A 12,345-nucleotide genomic window follows, 5' to 3' on the forward strand; every position below is an offset into this window, starting at 1 on the left:
CGTATCGAAGAACTCTGATCGCAAGTACCTTCGGCCTTTTTTTTTTCAAAGTACGGCCCTCAGAAATCCTAATGTAGAAGAGGTTCTTAAGCAAGCGGTTTGATATAACTTTGTAAGTAAAACATCAAGTCCTTGAGTACCACTCGCATCTATTGTATCTCGTTGGACCGGGAGTGGGTTCGGAGAGAGTGCATGAGTGTGGTCAATAACAGCAGCCTGAGCATCTACCGCGCAGTACATGCATTGCAACACAATCCAAACTTGACCTTCTCGGGGTGGGGGCCTTGATATATCTCTGTATCCCAGCTGAGAAAAGGACTTGGTTGGCCGATGGCGGTTGATATTGGGGGTCAATGATCCATGGAAAATTGGAGACCGACCTATTATTGTCTATTGAGTTCCGAGGGGATATCTAGTGGTGTTGTGTGTCGGTACCCTGTGTCTTGTAGTCACACTATGCACTATTGAAGGGAATCATGACTTTGATGGTACCGAAATACCTCGATGAGTAACGAGGGTAATAACACCCGACCCGGTAGGGGGGGAGGGGGAGCGGGTCCATGAGCATTGAACTATAGCACCGTAGACAGGGAATTGGGAAGCACCGATGGCGAAACAATGCAGGTCTATAGCGGTAAGTCTAGGTAGCTAGATTGGAGCGTTCGACTGGGCCTGATGAAACTTTTGTCGGATGAGCTTAGATGTCATCACTTCTCAACTCAGACAGACTTTTATCACTCAGCCTTATCCTCAAACGGCCATGCTTTCTTCCACACTCTCCGTTCCTCAGGGGTCCTCGATTCCCGATCCAAGAACCTCTTCTTGGCCACTTCCAATCTTCTCGCCATCTCATCATAGTCATCAGGTGGAACAGCTCCATCCCACCCGGGATACACCCCTAATTCCTCGATCACCCGGGCTTTCCTCTCAACATCTCCCTCCCATCTGGCGTACTCTTCAGCTTGCCTCACCAAGTCCTGCTCGTTGTACTTCAAGGGACACGCCATCACTGGATCTCCACGATCATCCATCCCAACAAGCTGTTTCCAGACCTCGTCCGTGGCTACGGTGGCAAGAAGCTTCTGGACATGTGGCTCTCCATCGTCGAAGATCGATCCCACCAGACCTAGTAGATCCGACTGCACAGTCTCGCAGTACTTAAATGCATGCAACAAGTCCGGCGCTTCCTTGTAAATCTGCGTCTCGTAGTAAAGCCAGAGGGTTTGCGCGAGATACATCTCACCAGCGGCCTTCTTGTCCGCGGGACTCAGGTCGTGAATATTCTCCGGGAGCCGAGGCTGAACAAACCGCTCAGGCTTCAGCCCGTCATACTCGATGAGGGACGGGTGATGGGCGATCAGGAACATCGGATAGATGGGGACCGCTTGCCAGTCGATGATGCCGGTGATCTCGGTGGGATGGTCGTGGCTCACGAAGATGTTATCCAGATGGAGGTCGTTGTGCCAGAGTATGCCCTGGTTGAGGGCTTCATCTTTAGGAAGGAGGTGGTGATATATACTTAGCAAGTCTTGTAGAACGGATAACTTGGTTTGCTTTGTGGGGTGATATCCACCAGGTCCGTTGAAGATGCCCTGATGGTGGTCTCGAGGAAAACTGGGGAGATGGTGGATGCAGGCTTGTTCGCGCTGGATTAGGGCGTGGATGGTGTCCTTCGTGCTCGGCCCTGGGATGCTTTTAGTTTATGTGCGAGGGTTTTTGTATAGGGGGCTAGTAGAGGGTGGAGCTTACAGGGGCCTCTATGGATGTCCACCTCCGCTCGCTGATCGTCAAACCATGCTCAGCCGGTGGTTGGTCCGATCGCGAAGACATCGTCAACGGCGAGAGCCTCGGACTCGGCGACGTCCTCGCGCAGGTACAACGAGCCGTGGGCTGGAAACCTCCCCGAAGAAAGTCGAGAAGTGATTGAGCCGAGTTGCTGGACGATAGACAGTTTCTCGCGCGGCTTGAGAGTCTCCCACACGCGGCTCAGCTCGATCCCGCGGGCTTTCTCCATCACGATGTACTCCGCGTCTAGCTGGCTGTCGCCGGCCCGGGAGCAATACGCTAGGACTTGCGGGACGGGAAGGTGGAGGTTTTCTCTTGCCTTCGTGGGAGTTGATAGTGAACGTTAGATTCACCATATGTGCTGGGTCTGTGATTGGATCCGGAACAGAGACTCACATATCGCATCGTAGCTACTTCCGATGCGGTGGTATAGTGGGCCGGTCCGGCGTTCGGATTGGGGATCTTGACCACGAGCTGCCGATCATCCCGCATGGTCACTAAGAGTGCCTTGTTGAAGTTCCCTTCGGGGAGTTTGGAGATGGTGGCGCACTCGGCATTGTTGCCGGCGGCTTGCTCGGCGATGTGGATCAGAGCAGGGAGGTCAAACGCACGATATCTGCGCTGCAGCTGCTGGGTTTCATTCCAGAGCCAGCGTTGCGCGGAGTAGATGTAGAGGGTCTCGGGGTCGCGTTCTACGGGTGTGAGATGGTGAGCTATGTCGAAACTCGCTGCAGAGCATCTAATTAACACGGGGGTTAATACCTGCTATTTGTGGTTTCGGATTGCGCTCCCTCTTGACCGTCGTAGTGGACAATGATCGATGTGCGACTGTATGCAGCCTTGAACAATTGAGAAATACCAGGAAACTCGAAAACTTGCTGGCTTGTATTGGCATTTCTTGGGGATCTCTGGTGAGAATGTTGTAGATTCATCTGTCCGGTTTGTTGATAACGGACGAATCCAATCTGGAAATGCCGTCACGTGCTGTGGCATATACAATCCCATGGCACTCAGCCATGCTCTCTATCCCTACACCAAAGCAAGCTTGCCACTCGTCGAATTTTCAGAGATCGAGTTCAGACATTTATTCAACTACGTACGGTACTGTACTGTTCTCCGTGCTTTACATATAGCTAACTACTTACTAGGTACAGAACATAGATCGAAGGGTTGATTCCAGCATCACCACCCTGTAAGATGTCTCACCTCCCTCTGTGGTACTGTACAATCTTCAGTAAAGCGCTGCTCCAGCCAGTGACGAGATTCCTTCATCCGCGTGTTGGTAATGCTCGGAAAGAAAGAAAGGAAGAGGCGGTTAGGCCTTGAGCTTGAGCTAGCTCAAGCTTAACACTAAACTGATAACCTGGGGATCCCTTTTCCGGTTCACACTAAGAAGCTGTTACAAAAGTTAACATGTTTGTCTCTCGTCAACTTCAATTGTGCCCCCTTTCACTCACCGATCGCTTTCCGGTCTGTACCCTGGGTCCAGGGATGTTAGGCTCCTCGGTGCAGGGCAAGTCCATGGTCTCCGGCAAGTAACCAGAGTTAGGGACCTATGAAGAACACCATCAGCTCCATATCTCCTCATGGCGTCTTCCGTGGGAGGTTTACCAGCGAGTGGTCTGCTTGCTGGTCATGCGGGTCGGTTGAGCCGGCTGCTACCAGCGCACCAAGCATGACTACGAGATAGACGAGCTGCATCTTGTGTGTTGGCGGTGGGTAAAGGCACGAAAGCTGCAATGAAGAACGAGAAGTGAGGACGGGTGAACGGCGAAAGTGAAGCAGGAAGTTGCCAATTCCTGGAGTTTCAGTGTTTCATATACTAGGAACCGCAGTCATGTTTGAGGAATCTTATCACGACGAGATATGACAAGTCGATCATAGATAGTGCCAATATGTCGCGCGGCAGTTTATGCAGAGAATACTTGATTATTGACCCATCGATGCATAGTATCGAATATGTATCCGTATCTACCGTGCCAGTAGGTACGTTATGCGCCCACCTGGCACTCGGGAAGGAAGTACCGGTAGGTCGAAGCACAGTACCGGTACTTGGTGCTCTCGAGTGATTGACTTCAATGATCTTCTTGTCGAGTCGTACGACTGCAGATGCTAGTTCAAAACGGGGTACGGCGTACGGAGACTCATGATCAGTTTCCTGATGATCAGCGGATGTGACTTCTCCTATCTGACACCTCGGAAAATCCTGTATGTTTTCAGATCGTCAGAGAGACACAAGTAATTTCGAAAAGGCAAGCAACCCTGTTCAGAAAGATCAAGATGCATCAGTAGCACAAACTCGACCTTTCCGGGAAAGAGAGAGCGCCATTCATCAACATGTCCCTGCAAGAGTGATGAACTATGACAATATGGCTATAAGTTAAGGCCTGGTCTCTCGGGTTATTCAAGATCGATAATGGACTGACCTGTGGTCATATGAAGCCCGCTGTTGAGGACCGAAAAGGGGATTAGGCAAGCTCCCGTACTCACTTGCTGTTTTCTCTTTTGAAAAGGCAACCTACAGCTGTCTGAAGATGCTGAAGCGGTCTGTGCTTCTGCTGATAACCAGCATCGGTCTCTCCAAGCTGTCACTCAGTTGGCTCGGATCTGCATCGTCAACCTCACGTTCGGAGCCACATAGTAGTTCAAGCATCTCACCAGGGCCAAAAGTGCCCGAGTGCATCGAATCCTGGGAAACATACAGGAGCTATCGGCAGCGGCGCCAGAGCTCTACCGGCTTGACAGCCCGAAAGGTCTTGGTCGCGGACCTCAAGTCTCGTGTTCCCTCGTCCGAACTTGTGGAAGACGAGGATCCCTACCAAACGACGGTGTTCACTGGCGGAGTCCGACTCGAGATAGACCAGGAGGATATCCTAGGGCACGGCGCCAGTGGATTTGTCTACGGTGGCACCTGGATACCGCTGAGTGACGCATCCGACCACCAGCTGGATCTCCTGGGTCAGCAGGACGTGGCAGTCAAGGTCTCGCACGACCCATGGCTGCTATGGGAGGCCCATGTGATGAATCTGGTGCAGGGCGACCACGTTATCAGGGCCACCGCTACCTTCACGATCCCCCAGCCCAACGACACTCAGGCGCATAATGGAGCCGTCTACGCGATGGTCATGCCGAGGGTACGCGGCAGTCTGCAACTGTGGGCAAACGAACTGCCGCCCGCCAACCGAGCACGACAAACGCTGCCCGTCATGCTGCAGATGGTCGAAGCGCTGGTCCAGCTCCACCGACAGGGCTTCGCGCACCAGGACCTAAAGCTCGGAAACATGGTATATGACCGCACACCGACCGGAGAGATGCGCGTCCTGATCTCGGACCTGGATCGGATCACTCGTTCGCGGTATGTTCGCGGCAGCGCGGGAACGCTGGGGTATCTCTCGCAGGGTAGGTGACAACTCTGCCTTCTTCTTTCTCTCCTGGTAGTGTTGTACGTGATAACAGCTGAGACCGCTAACACGTAGCAGAAATCCTACTGAGAAAAACGTTTGATCCTATGAGCTCTGATGTCTTCGCGATTGGTATGGCTCTGCTTCAGTTGGCTTTCGATAGCATGTCCAGTCATGACTTTCGTATGCTGGTGTGGAGGACTGTGGTCGACGCCGCCAAGCCATCCAAGGTCAAACAAGCTTTGGTAGACTTGTTTGGTGGTGATCTGAAAGAGGGTCCGCTGAATCTGTTTACAAGATCTTTATGCGAGCAAGAGGGCCATGATGATGATGGAGAGTGGAAGCGTCGTATAACGGCGGAGGAGCTTTTAACAGAACTAAGAAGGATAGTAGATAGTGGACTGTGGTGATCCAATATGAGTTAGTAAGACAGTTAGTTCATGAATTATAGTAGAACTGGGAGGGGAAGGCTCGACCTCGGCATTTCCCAATCGGGCGACTAGCCAAAATGCGCAATGCGCACTGTACCTTAGTATAGATCGTCATGATGTAGACCCAAAGTCTGTACCTCTATACCTTGGGACGAGAAGGAGAGGTAGTTAACTTACTTTCGATGACATCAGTCAGATCGAGTCAACCACCGAGTAATGATATACTCACCAAAGTAAAAGGTCACAAAATTGGGGAATTGAGTATTACCCCGACCTCGGCATTCGCGCCGACCGCATTCCCCGCATTTCCGCCTCCACACCGATTCCTCCTCCTCCTCCTTCTTCTTCCTTTCTTTCTTGTCTGGCTAAACAGCTCCCTCATCCTCATACTTCCATGCTTGCTTAACCAGCACTCGAAGCTGCTCAACTCATTCGACACAGTCATCCTCCTAAGATGGTCGCTGCCGTCCGCATCGCCCCCTCGGCCTCCACGCGCGCCCTCAACCTCCTGCGCACAGTCCAGTACACGCATCCGCCCTCCTGTCCATGCCATTCCAACCCCAATCACCATCACCACCATCGCACACCTACTCTCAGCGAACATGTTCGTCGTCACATGGCCACCCCGACAGACCCTTCGCGCCAGAAGGAATATGCCTTCGAGATGGCCGCCTCGAGCATCCGCTTCGGGCCGGGAGCCACCAAAGAGGTCGGCATGGACTTTGCCAACATGAAGGCCAAGCGGGTGTGCATTGTAACAGATGGGAATGTCGCCAAGTTGGATGCTATGAAACAAGCTGTCGAGGGTTTGTCGCGGGAGGGCATTGAGTTCACTGTCTTTGACAAAGTGCGGGTGGAGCCCAAGGATAGCTCGTAAGCTCGCACCACTGTTTTCGTCCCTTCGTGCACATCTAATAGTGATACAGAGTCAAAGACGCGATCGCATTTGCCAAGCCTTATAATCCAGATGCCTTTCTTGCCGTTGGTTCGTATTCCACCTCCTTGTCTATCCCTTGCTAACCCTCGCAGGCGGCGGTTCCGTCATCGACACCGCCAAACTGATGAATCTATACACCGTCTACCCCGAAGCCGACTTTCTCGACTTTGTCAACGCCCCACTGGGCAAAGGCCTGCCTGTCACCAAGGCCCTCCGCCCATTGATCGCCGTCCCGACGACCGCGGGTACGGGGTCTGAAACCACGGGCACCGCCATCTTCGATCTGGTCTCGAAGAAAGCCAAGACGGGGATTGCGCACCGCAACCTCAAGCCCACTCTGGGGATTTGCGACCCGCTCAACACACGGACCATGCCGTCGGCTGTCCACGCTTCTTCCGGTCTGGATGTGCTGTGCCACTCGCTCGAGTCATGGACGGCCATCCCGTACAATGAGCGCACTCCTCGTCCCACCAACCCGATTAATCGCCCGGCGTACCAGGGCGCCAACCCCATCTCCGACATTTTCTCGCTGCAGGCCCTCCGCAGCACGGTCAAGTACCTGCCCCGGGCGGTCAAAGACCCGGAGGACTTTGAAGCGCAGTCCCAGATGCTGTTGGCCGCGACGCTGGCGGGCGTGGGATTCGGCAACGCGGGCGTGCATCTGTGCCACGGGATGAGCTATCCGATCTCGAGCCAGAACCCGGGCTACAAGCACGCGGGCTACGATGTCGACCACCCGATCATCCCGCACGGGGTGTCGGTGGCGGTGACGGCGCCGGCGGTGTTCCGATTCACAGCGGCGTCGAACCCGGACCGGCACCTGGCGGCGGCGGAGGCGTTCGGCGTGGACATCTCGAACGTGAAGCGGGAGAGCGCGGGCGAGGTGCTGGGGGAAGCGCTGGCAGAGTTTCTGGTGAAGCTGGGCGACCAGCCGCGGGGGTTGAAGGATCTGGGGTTCCAGCGGGGGGATATCGAGTCGTTAGTGGAGGGGACCCTACCGCAGAAGCGCGTGTTGGATCTGGCGCCGAACTTGAATAGTGAGTTGGAGGGGGAGAAGGCTGAATTGCGGGCGTTGTTGGAGGAGTCGATGGAGTATTAGCTGCACTACTTAGGTTGAATGAATGACTAGTTGCATACCCCGGTCATCCCCGCATTCCATCACGCCTGCAAATCATCCGACCGATTCCCAATCTCTTCATATAAGTAGGTAGTACTGCACTGTACCTGCCTCTTACTAACTTAATTTTCTTTTCCTTTTCACTCTCTTCTCAATTCAATCCCCCCCCCCCCAGAACCGACAAAATGCGCCCTCCCCTCCCCTTCCCCCTCATCTCCCTCTCCCTCCTCCTCACCCCCTTCCCAACCCACGCAACTGGAACCACCCCGCAAACCCCCTTAGAACAAGACCAAGTAATCAAAACAGGCAACCCCCTCCCCCTGCCCGGCCCCTGGCCCTGGTACGCCGACCCGGAAGCCCACCTCTTCCCGCACACAGGCCCAGCAACCCAACCCCAGACCCAACCCCAACAGAACTACTGGATCTACCCCACCTACAGCGCCGCCTACGAGCAACAAACCTTCTTCGACGCCTTCAGCTCCCCCGACCTAATCACGTGGACCAAGCACCCCACCGTCCTCAACATCACGCAGATCCCCTGGTCCACGAACCGCGCGGCGTGGGCACCGTCCGTCGCCCGACGACCCATCCCAGCGAACAAGCGTTCCAACCCCCCCAGCGCACCTGCAAACACCCCCCCTCCAGCCGAACCAACCCCCGAGGATGAAACCGAATACGAGTACTACATGTACTTCTCCACCGGCGACGGCACGGGCATCGGGGTCGCCAAATCCACCACCAACTCGCCGGCGGGGCCGTTCGCGGACGCTCTCGGAAAGCCCCTGGTGAATGGCACGGTGATGGGGGCGGAGGCGATCGATGCGCAGGTTTTCGTGGATTATCCGGCCAGTCAAAACTCAGGAGGGGGGGGCACAGGGGGCGACGGCGACGGGGACAACGGCAGCGACACCACACCCCGCGTCTGGCTGTATTTCGGGGGCTGGGGCCACGCGGTCGTGGGGGAGCTGGATGCGGAGAGTATGACCGCCCTGAAGGGGGGGTTTGTGGAGATCACCCCGCCCGATTATGTGGAGGGGCCGTGGGTGTTGAAGCGTCGGGGGGTTTATTATTTTATGTATTCGGTGGGGGGGTGAGTTTTCCCTTTTCAAGTTTCTTTGGTTTGGGTGTTTGGATCTGGGGGAGTGGGCAGGCTGGGGGGGGCAGCTGGGCAGCTGGGCTAACTGATTTGATATAACTTAATGTACAGCTGGGGTGACAACTCCTACGGCGTCAGCTACGTGACGGGTCCCTCGCCGACGGGGCCGTTCAGCTCCACCCCCACCAAGATCCTGCAGGGCAACGACAAGATCGGGACGAGTACCGGCCATCACAGTGTGTTGACGATCGGCGAAGAGTACTACATCGTCTATCACCGACGGTATCCCAACGATACGGCGCGGGATCATCGTGTCGTGTGTATCGATCGCATGGAGTTCGACGCGCAGGGGAATATCCTGCCTGTGAATATCACGCTGGAGGGGGTGGATGCTAGGCCTTTATGATTGCTTTTTTATCAGATGGATGTCCTGGGGGTTGTAGAGTTACGCTGTGATACTTCTTTTCTAGTTGTGAGCGCAACGGTGGACTCACAGCAGGACAGAAGCGTCCTTGTTTAAAGTACATGTATACGGGGGACGCCTAAAATAATAAATCCATTCGTATTTCATATGCAGGTACAGTATATGCAAGGGTATCATTTCAAAACATCGAACTCCGCTTCTTACTCAACTTCGCCTCATCCGCCGACGACCGTCGTAATCGAAAGAAACTGCTCTTCTTCGGCTGCAACGCCGGTTTCGCTTGTTCCTGTTGCTGCTGCTGCTCCGGCGACAACGAAAAGCGCACCACCGACTGGTGCCGCGGATCGACCCGCCCTGCACCATGAATCCGGGGCCGTCCATCCTGGTACGGATAACTGTGTGGCTGTGGCGGGTTCGCCGGCCTCAGGGGCAGACTCGGGGCAGGAGCAGCAGCAGCAGCAGCAGCAGCACTCATCCGCGGGGGCAGCGGCCCCGGGACCCCGGACGCCTGCATGCGCACGCGCTCCTCCTCCTGACCATAGATCCTCTGCAGCCGGAGCGTCTCGCGATCAATCTCCGCCTGGCGCTCCGCCGCGCGCTGTCGTCGCGTCCGCTCCTCTTCCTCCAGTAACAGCCGCGTGCGGCGCTCCTCCTCTTTGCGCCAATTCTCCGCCGGTGATACCGCAGGTTGCGGCAGGGGTTTCGACAGCTGTTGCGATGACTGTCGTGACGTCGGCGATGATGACGGCGCTAGAGGCGACGAGGGCGACGCATTTAAAGCCCCCGATGCCATAGCCACCGAGGAGCCTATCGTCGTACCTACTACAGGTCTCTGCTGCTTGACTGGGCCCCCCTCCCTCCCTCCACTCCCAGTCCCCGAAACTGCTGCCGGTGCCCCGGACTTCCCCACACGGAACGCCTCCCGCAACCCCTGCGGCGCAAACCAGACATCCCTGATCGTCACGGCGGCCAACAACAAGACGACCTCCAGCCCCTTGAAATCCTCCATCTCCACCCGGTAGAGGTTCGGCTCATACAGGGTCAGCTCCTTCAGCGACTGAAACATGGCCACGGTAATATCCGGCTCCTTCGCCTTGGTTTTGGACTCCGGGAGCGTCGTCGTCTTGCCCGACAGCACGCAGGTCAAATCCTTGCTCAGCTTGCTGTCCTTCCGCCACGCGAACCGCAGCTTCGGCGTGATGTCGGCGGAGGCCGGGTCGGCCTGGGTGCGATCGAGCCGCGACGTTGACGGCTGCCGGAAGCTGTGCTGCGGCATCTCGAACCACCAGGTCACCGGGCTGTTCCAGGACTTGGGCTTGAAGTGGACGGTGACGGTTTGATCCGGGTTGTACAGGTTGATGGTGAAGGTGGTGGGGAGGAGGGGTTCGGGCGCCGGGGTGGTGCCGTTGTTGGCGCGGATGGCGTCGGCGGAGAGGGTCGGAGTGGTCCATTGCGGGAGGATCAGGACTTCCCCGTACAAGATGGAGGGGACGTGGGCGTCGTAGAGGGCGGCCGCGTAGCGGTTGTGGGCGTCCGCCGGGGTCGCGATCGTGGTCGGGTCCGGGTGTCGCAGGGTGTAAGTCGGTTGCGGGTCGTTGCCGTGTTGGTAAAGGTGGATGGTGGTTTGGTGGGGGGTTTGGCGGGAGGGTTTGAGGTAGAATGCTAGTTTATAGGGTTGGTCAGTCAGTCAGTCAGTCGCGATGTTGTTGTTGGGTTCATGGTGAACCGGTGAAGGTCGTGAGCGGGCGGGTATACAAGGGAAGAAGTGTAGAAGGCAGAAGACATACTAGGGAGGTTCTCGTCGAGCATGGTGCTGGTTACTTCATTCACCGATCATGAAAAGATTCCAAAGGAAGGTACCAGTAGACTAGATGCCATTGGAGAAGTTATATACTTGACATAAGAGTGAACGAGTTCCGAAGTGTCGGTCTGGATCTTGTTATTGTCCGGGGATTGTTGAATGATGAAAGATGAAACACAATCGCGGGAAGGCATGCGAATTGGCTGCCTCAGGCCATCCGGGGGCACTGCTTTGCCCCACCCGCTATAAATAGCTTTCTCTAACTTACTACAGGTCAAATATCCTCAATATAACTGGCATTCATTCCTGACATCTACATCTACATAGGCAACAGGAATCCTGCCGGCAGGATCATCTTGTGTTTTTCTTTTTCCCCAAGCAAAAAAGCAGGATCCGACAAAATAGGCACCATGGTTTCCAAGTCGCATTGTCGAATAGACTGACATGCCGATGATTACTGTCTACGGCTACGGCCCGGGGAGGCTTCCTGTCGACAGCCTAGAGCGGAGTTCTCAGTTTAAGCCTTCTCCTCCCAGGCAGACGCATATTTATCGAGTAAGTATAAGCACTTTGCGAAAGAGATTGATCAACAAGCGGTGGAGTGTGGCTTAGTGGTTATTTGACCGTGTAGATCACTAAGGTATGCATTCTGCCAACATTCCCTCGGAGGATACTCTGTAAAGCACAGGCTATAGGTGACGTGACATGCATCGAGGAACACAAAGTTCATACACCGATTGCCAATGTTTACAAAAGAAGCAAATATCACCTTGTACTCGGACTCATTTTATTGAAATAGGGACAGGATCGCGCGCATACTACCTAATAATCATCAGATATATCAAGGATCGCACAGATCCTAGCTGCTAGTACCAATCACCAGCTGCATCAAGCCACACACACAAGCTGGAACTCTACTTATGCATGTCACGGCCCCTGCCTCAAGGCAGACAGACATTCTAGTAGACTCGTCTTAGCTTCGCCTCGTGGAGAGGCTACTAGACCCCAGCACCGCGGTGAGGTGCGAGTCTGTTCGCTGGGGACCTGTTGTGTTAGCTGGACTTAGGAGTGTTGGAGCTTACCTTGTGGTCAGGTTGTCGAAATCGAAGGAAGGATCAGAGGAGGGAGGACGGAGGGAGGAGGACGTTCGGAGGATGCTGGATACCCGGACGAGGTTATAGTGGGGTATGGTCTCGACACCGAGTATCCTGCAGTGGCGTGAAAGGACGGAGGGAGGAGGACGAGGACGAGGACGACGTTCGGAGGGAAGGCTCGGAGGACGGAGGATGCAGAGTATCTTGGCGAGGTTATAGTATAGTATAGTATGGTATGGTCTCGCCAAGGTTACTCTGG

General features: G+C 55.1%; 5 protein-coding genes across 5 annotated transcripts; 3 read left to right on the forward strand and 2 right to left on the reverse strand.

Moving 5' to 3' along the window:
• Positions 1-713: 713 nt before the first annotated feature.
• Positions 714-3,549, reverse strand: BO66DRAFT_473667 (phosphotransferase family protein). Its single transcript, XM_025653074.1, has 7 exons — positions 3,397-3,549; positions 3,243-3,338; positions 3,142-3,181; positions 2,182-2,477; positions 1,838-2,104; positions 1,750-1,780; positions 714-1,684 (listed from the first exon to the last, which is right to left on the reverse strand). Exons 1-7 carry the CDS (start codon positions 3,484-3,486, stop codon positions 735-737), a joined length of 1,770 nt encoding a protein of 589 aa, XP_025501050.1. The 5' UTR covers positions 3,487-3,549; the 3' UTR covers positions 714-734.
• Positions 3,550-4,319: 770 nt separating this feature from the next.
• On the forward strand, positions 4,320-5,596 carry BO66DRAFT_473668 (kinase-like protein; the record flags this gene model as incomplete). The annotated part of the gene is made up of 2 exons (XM_025653075.1): positions 4,320-5,184; positions 5,265-5,596. 2 exons carry the CDS (start codon positions 4,320-4,322, stop codon positions 5,594-5,596), a joined length of 1,197 nt encoding a protein of 398 aa, XP_025501051.1.
• A 289-nt stretch (positions 5,597-5,885) lies between these two features.
• Positions 5,886-7,653, forward strand: BO66DRAFT_422355 (hydroxyacid-oxoacid transhydrogenase; the record flags this gene model as incomplete). The annotated part of the gene is made up of 3 exons (XM_025650044.1): positions 5,886-6,490; positions 6,544-6,602; positions 6,647-7,653. Exons 1-3 carry the CDS (start codon positions 6,072-6,074, stop codon positions 7,651-7,653), a joined length of 1,485 nt encoding a protein of 494 aa, XP_025501052.1. The 5' UTR covers positions 5,886-6,071.
• Positions 7,654-7,845: 192 nt separating this feature from the next.
• BO66DRAFT_394029 (Arabinanase/levansucrase/invertase) lies at positions 7,846-9,351 on the forward strand. Its single transcript, XM_025647890.1, has 2 exons — positions 7,846-8,761; positions 8,879-9,351. The coding sequence occupies exons 1-2, from the start codon at positions 7,857-7,859 to the stop codon at positions 9,171-9,173; spliced, it is 1,200 nt and encodes a 399-aa protein (XP_025501053.1). The 5' UTR covers positions 7,846-7,856; the 3' UTR covers positions 9,174-9,351.
• BO66DRAFT_379918 (uncharacterized protein) lies at positions 9,329-11,136 on the reverse strand. The gene is made up of 2 exons (XM_025645879.1): positions 10,979-11,136; positions 9,329-10,853 (listed from the first exon to the last, which is right to left on the reverse strand). Exons 1-2 carry the CDS (start codon positions 10,998-11,000, stop codon positions 9,370-9,372), a joined length of 1,506 nt encoding a protein of 501 aa, XP_025501054.1. The 5' UTR covers positions 11,001-11,136; the 3' UTR covers positions 9,329-9,369.
• Positions 11,137-12,345: the final 1,209 nt, after the last annotated feature.

This window comes from Aspergillus aculeatinus, assembly GCF_003184765.1.
Source record: "Aspergillus aculeatinus CBS 121060 unplaced genomic scaffold BO66scaffold_44, whole genome shotgun sequence".
Classification (NCBI taxonomy): domain Eukaryota; kingdom Fungi; phylum Ascomycota; class Eurotiomycetes; order Eurotiales; family Aspergillaceae; genus Aspergillus; species Aspergillus aculeatinus.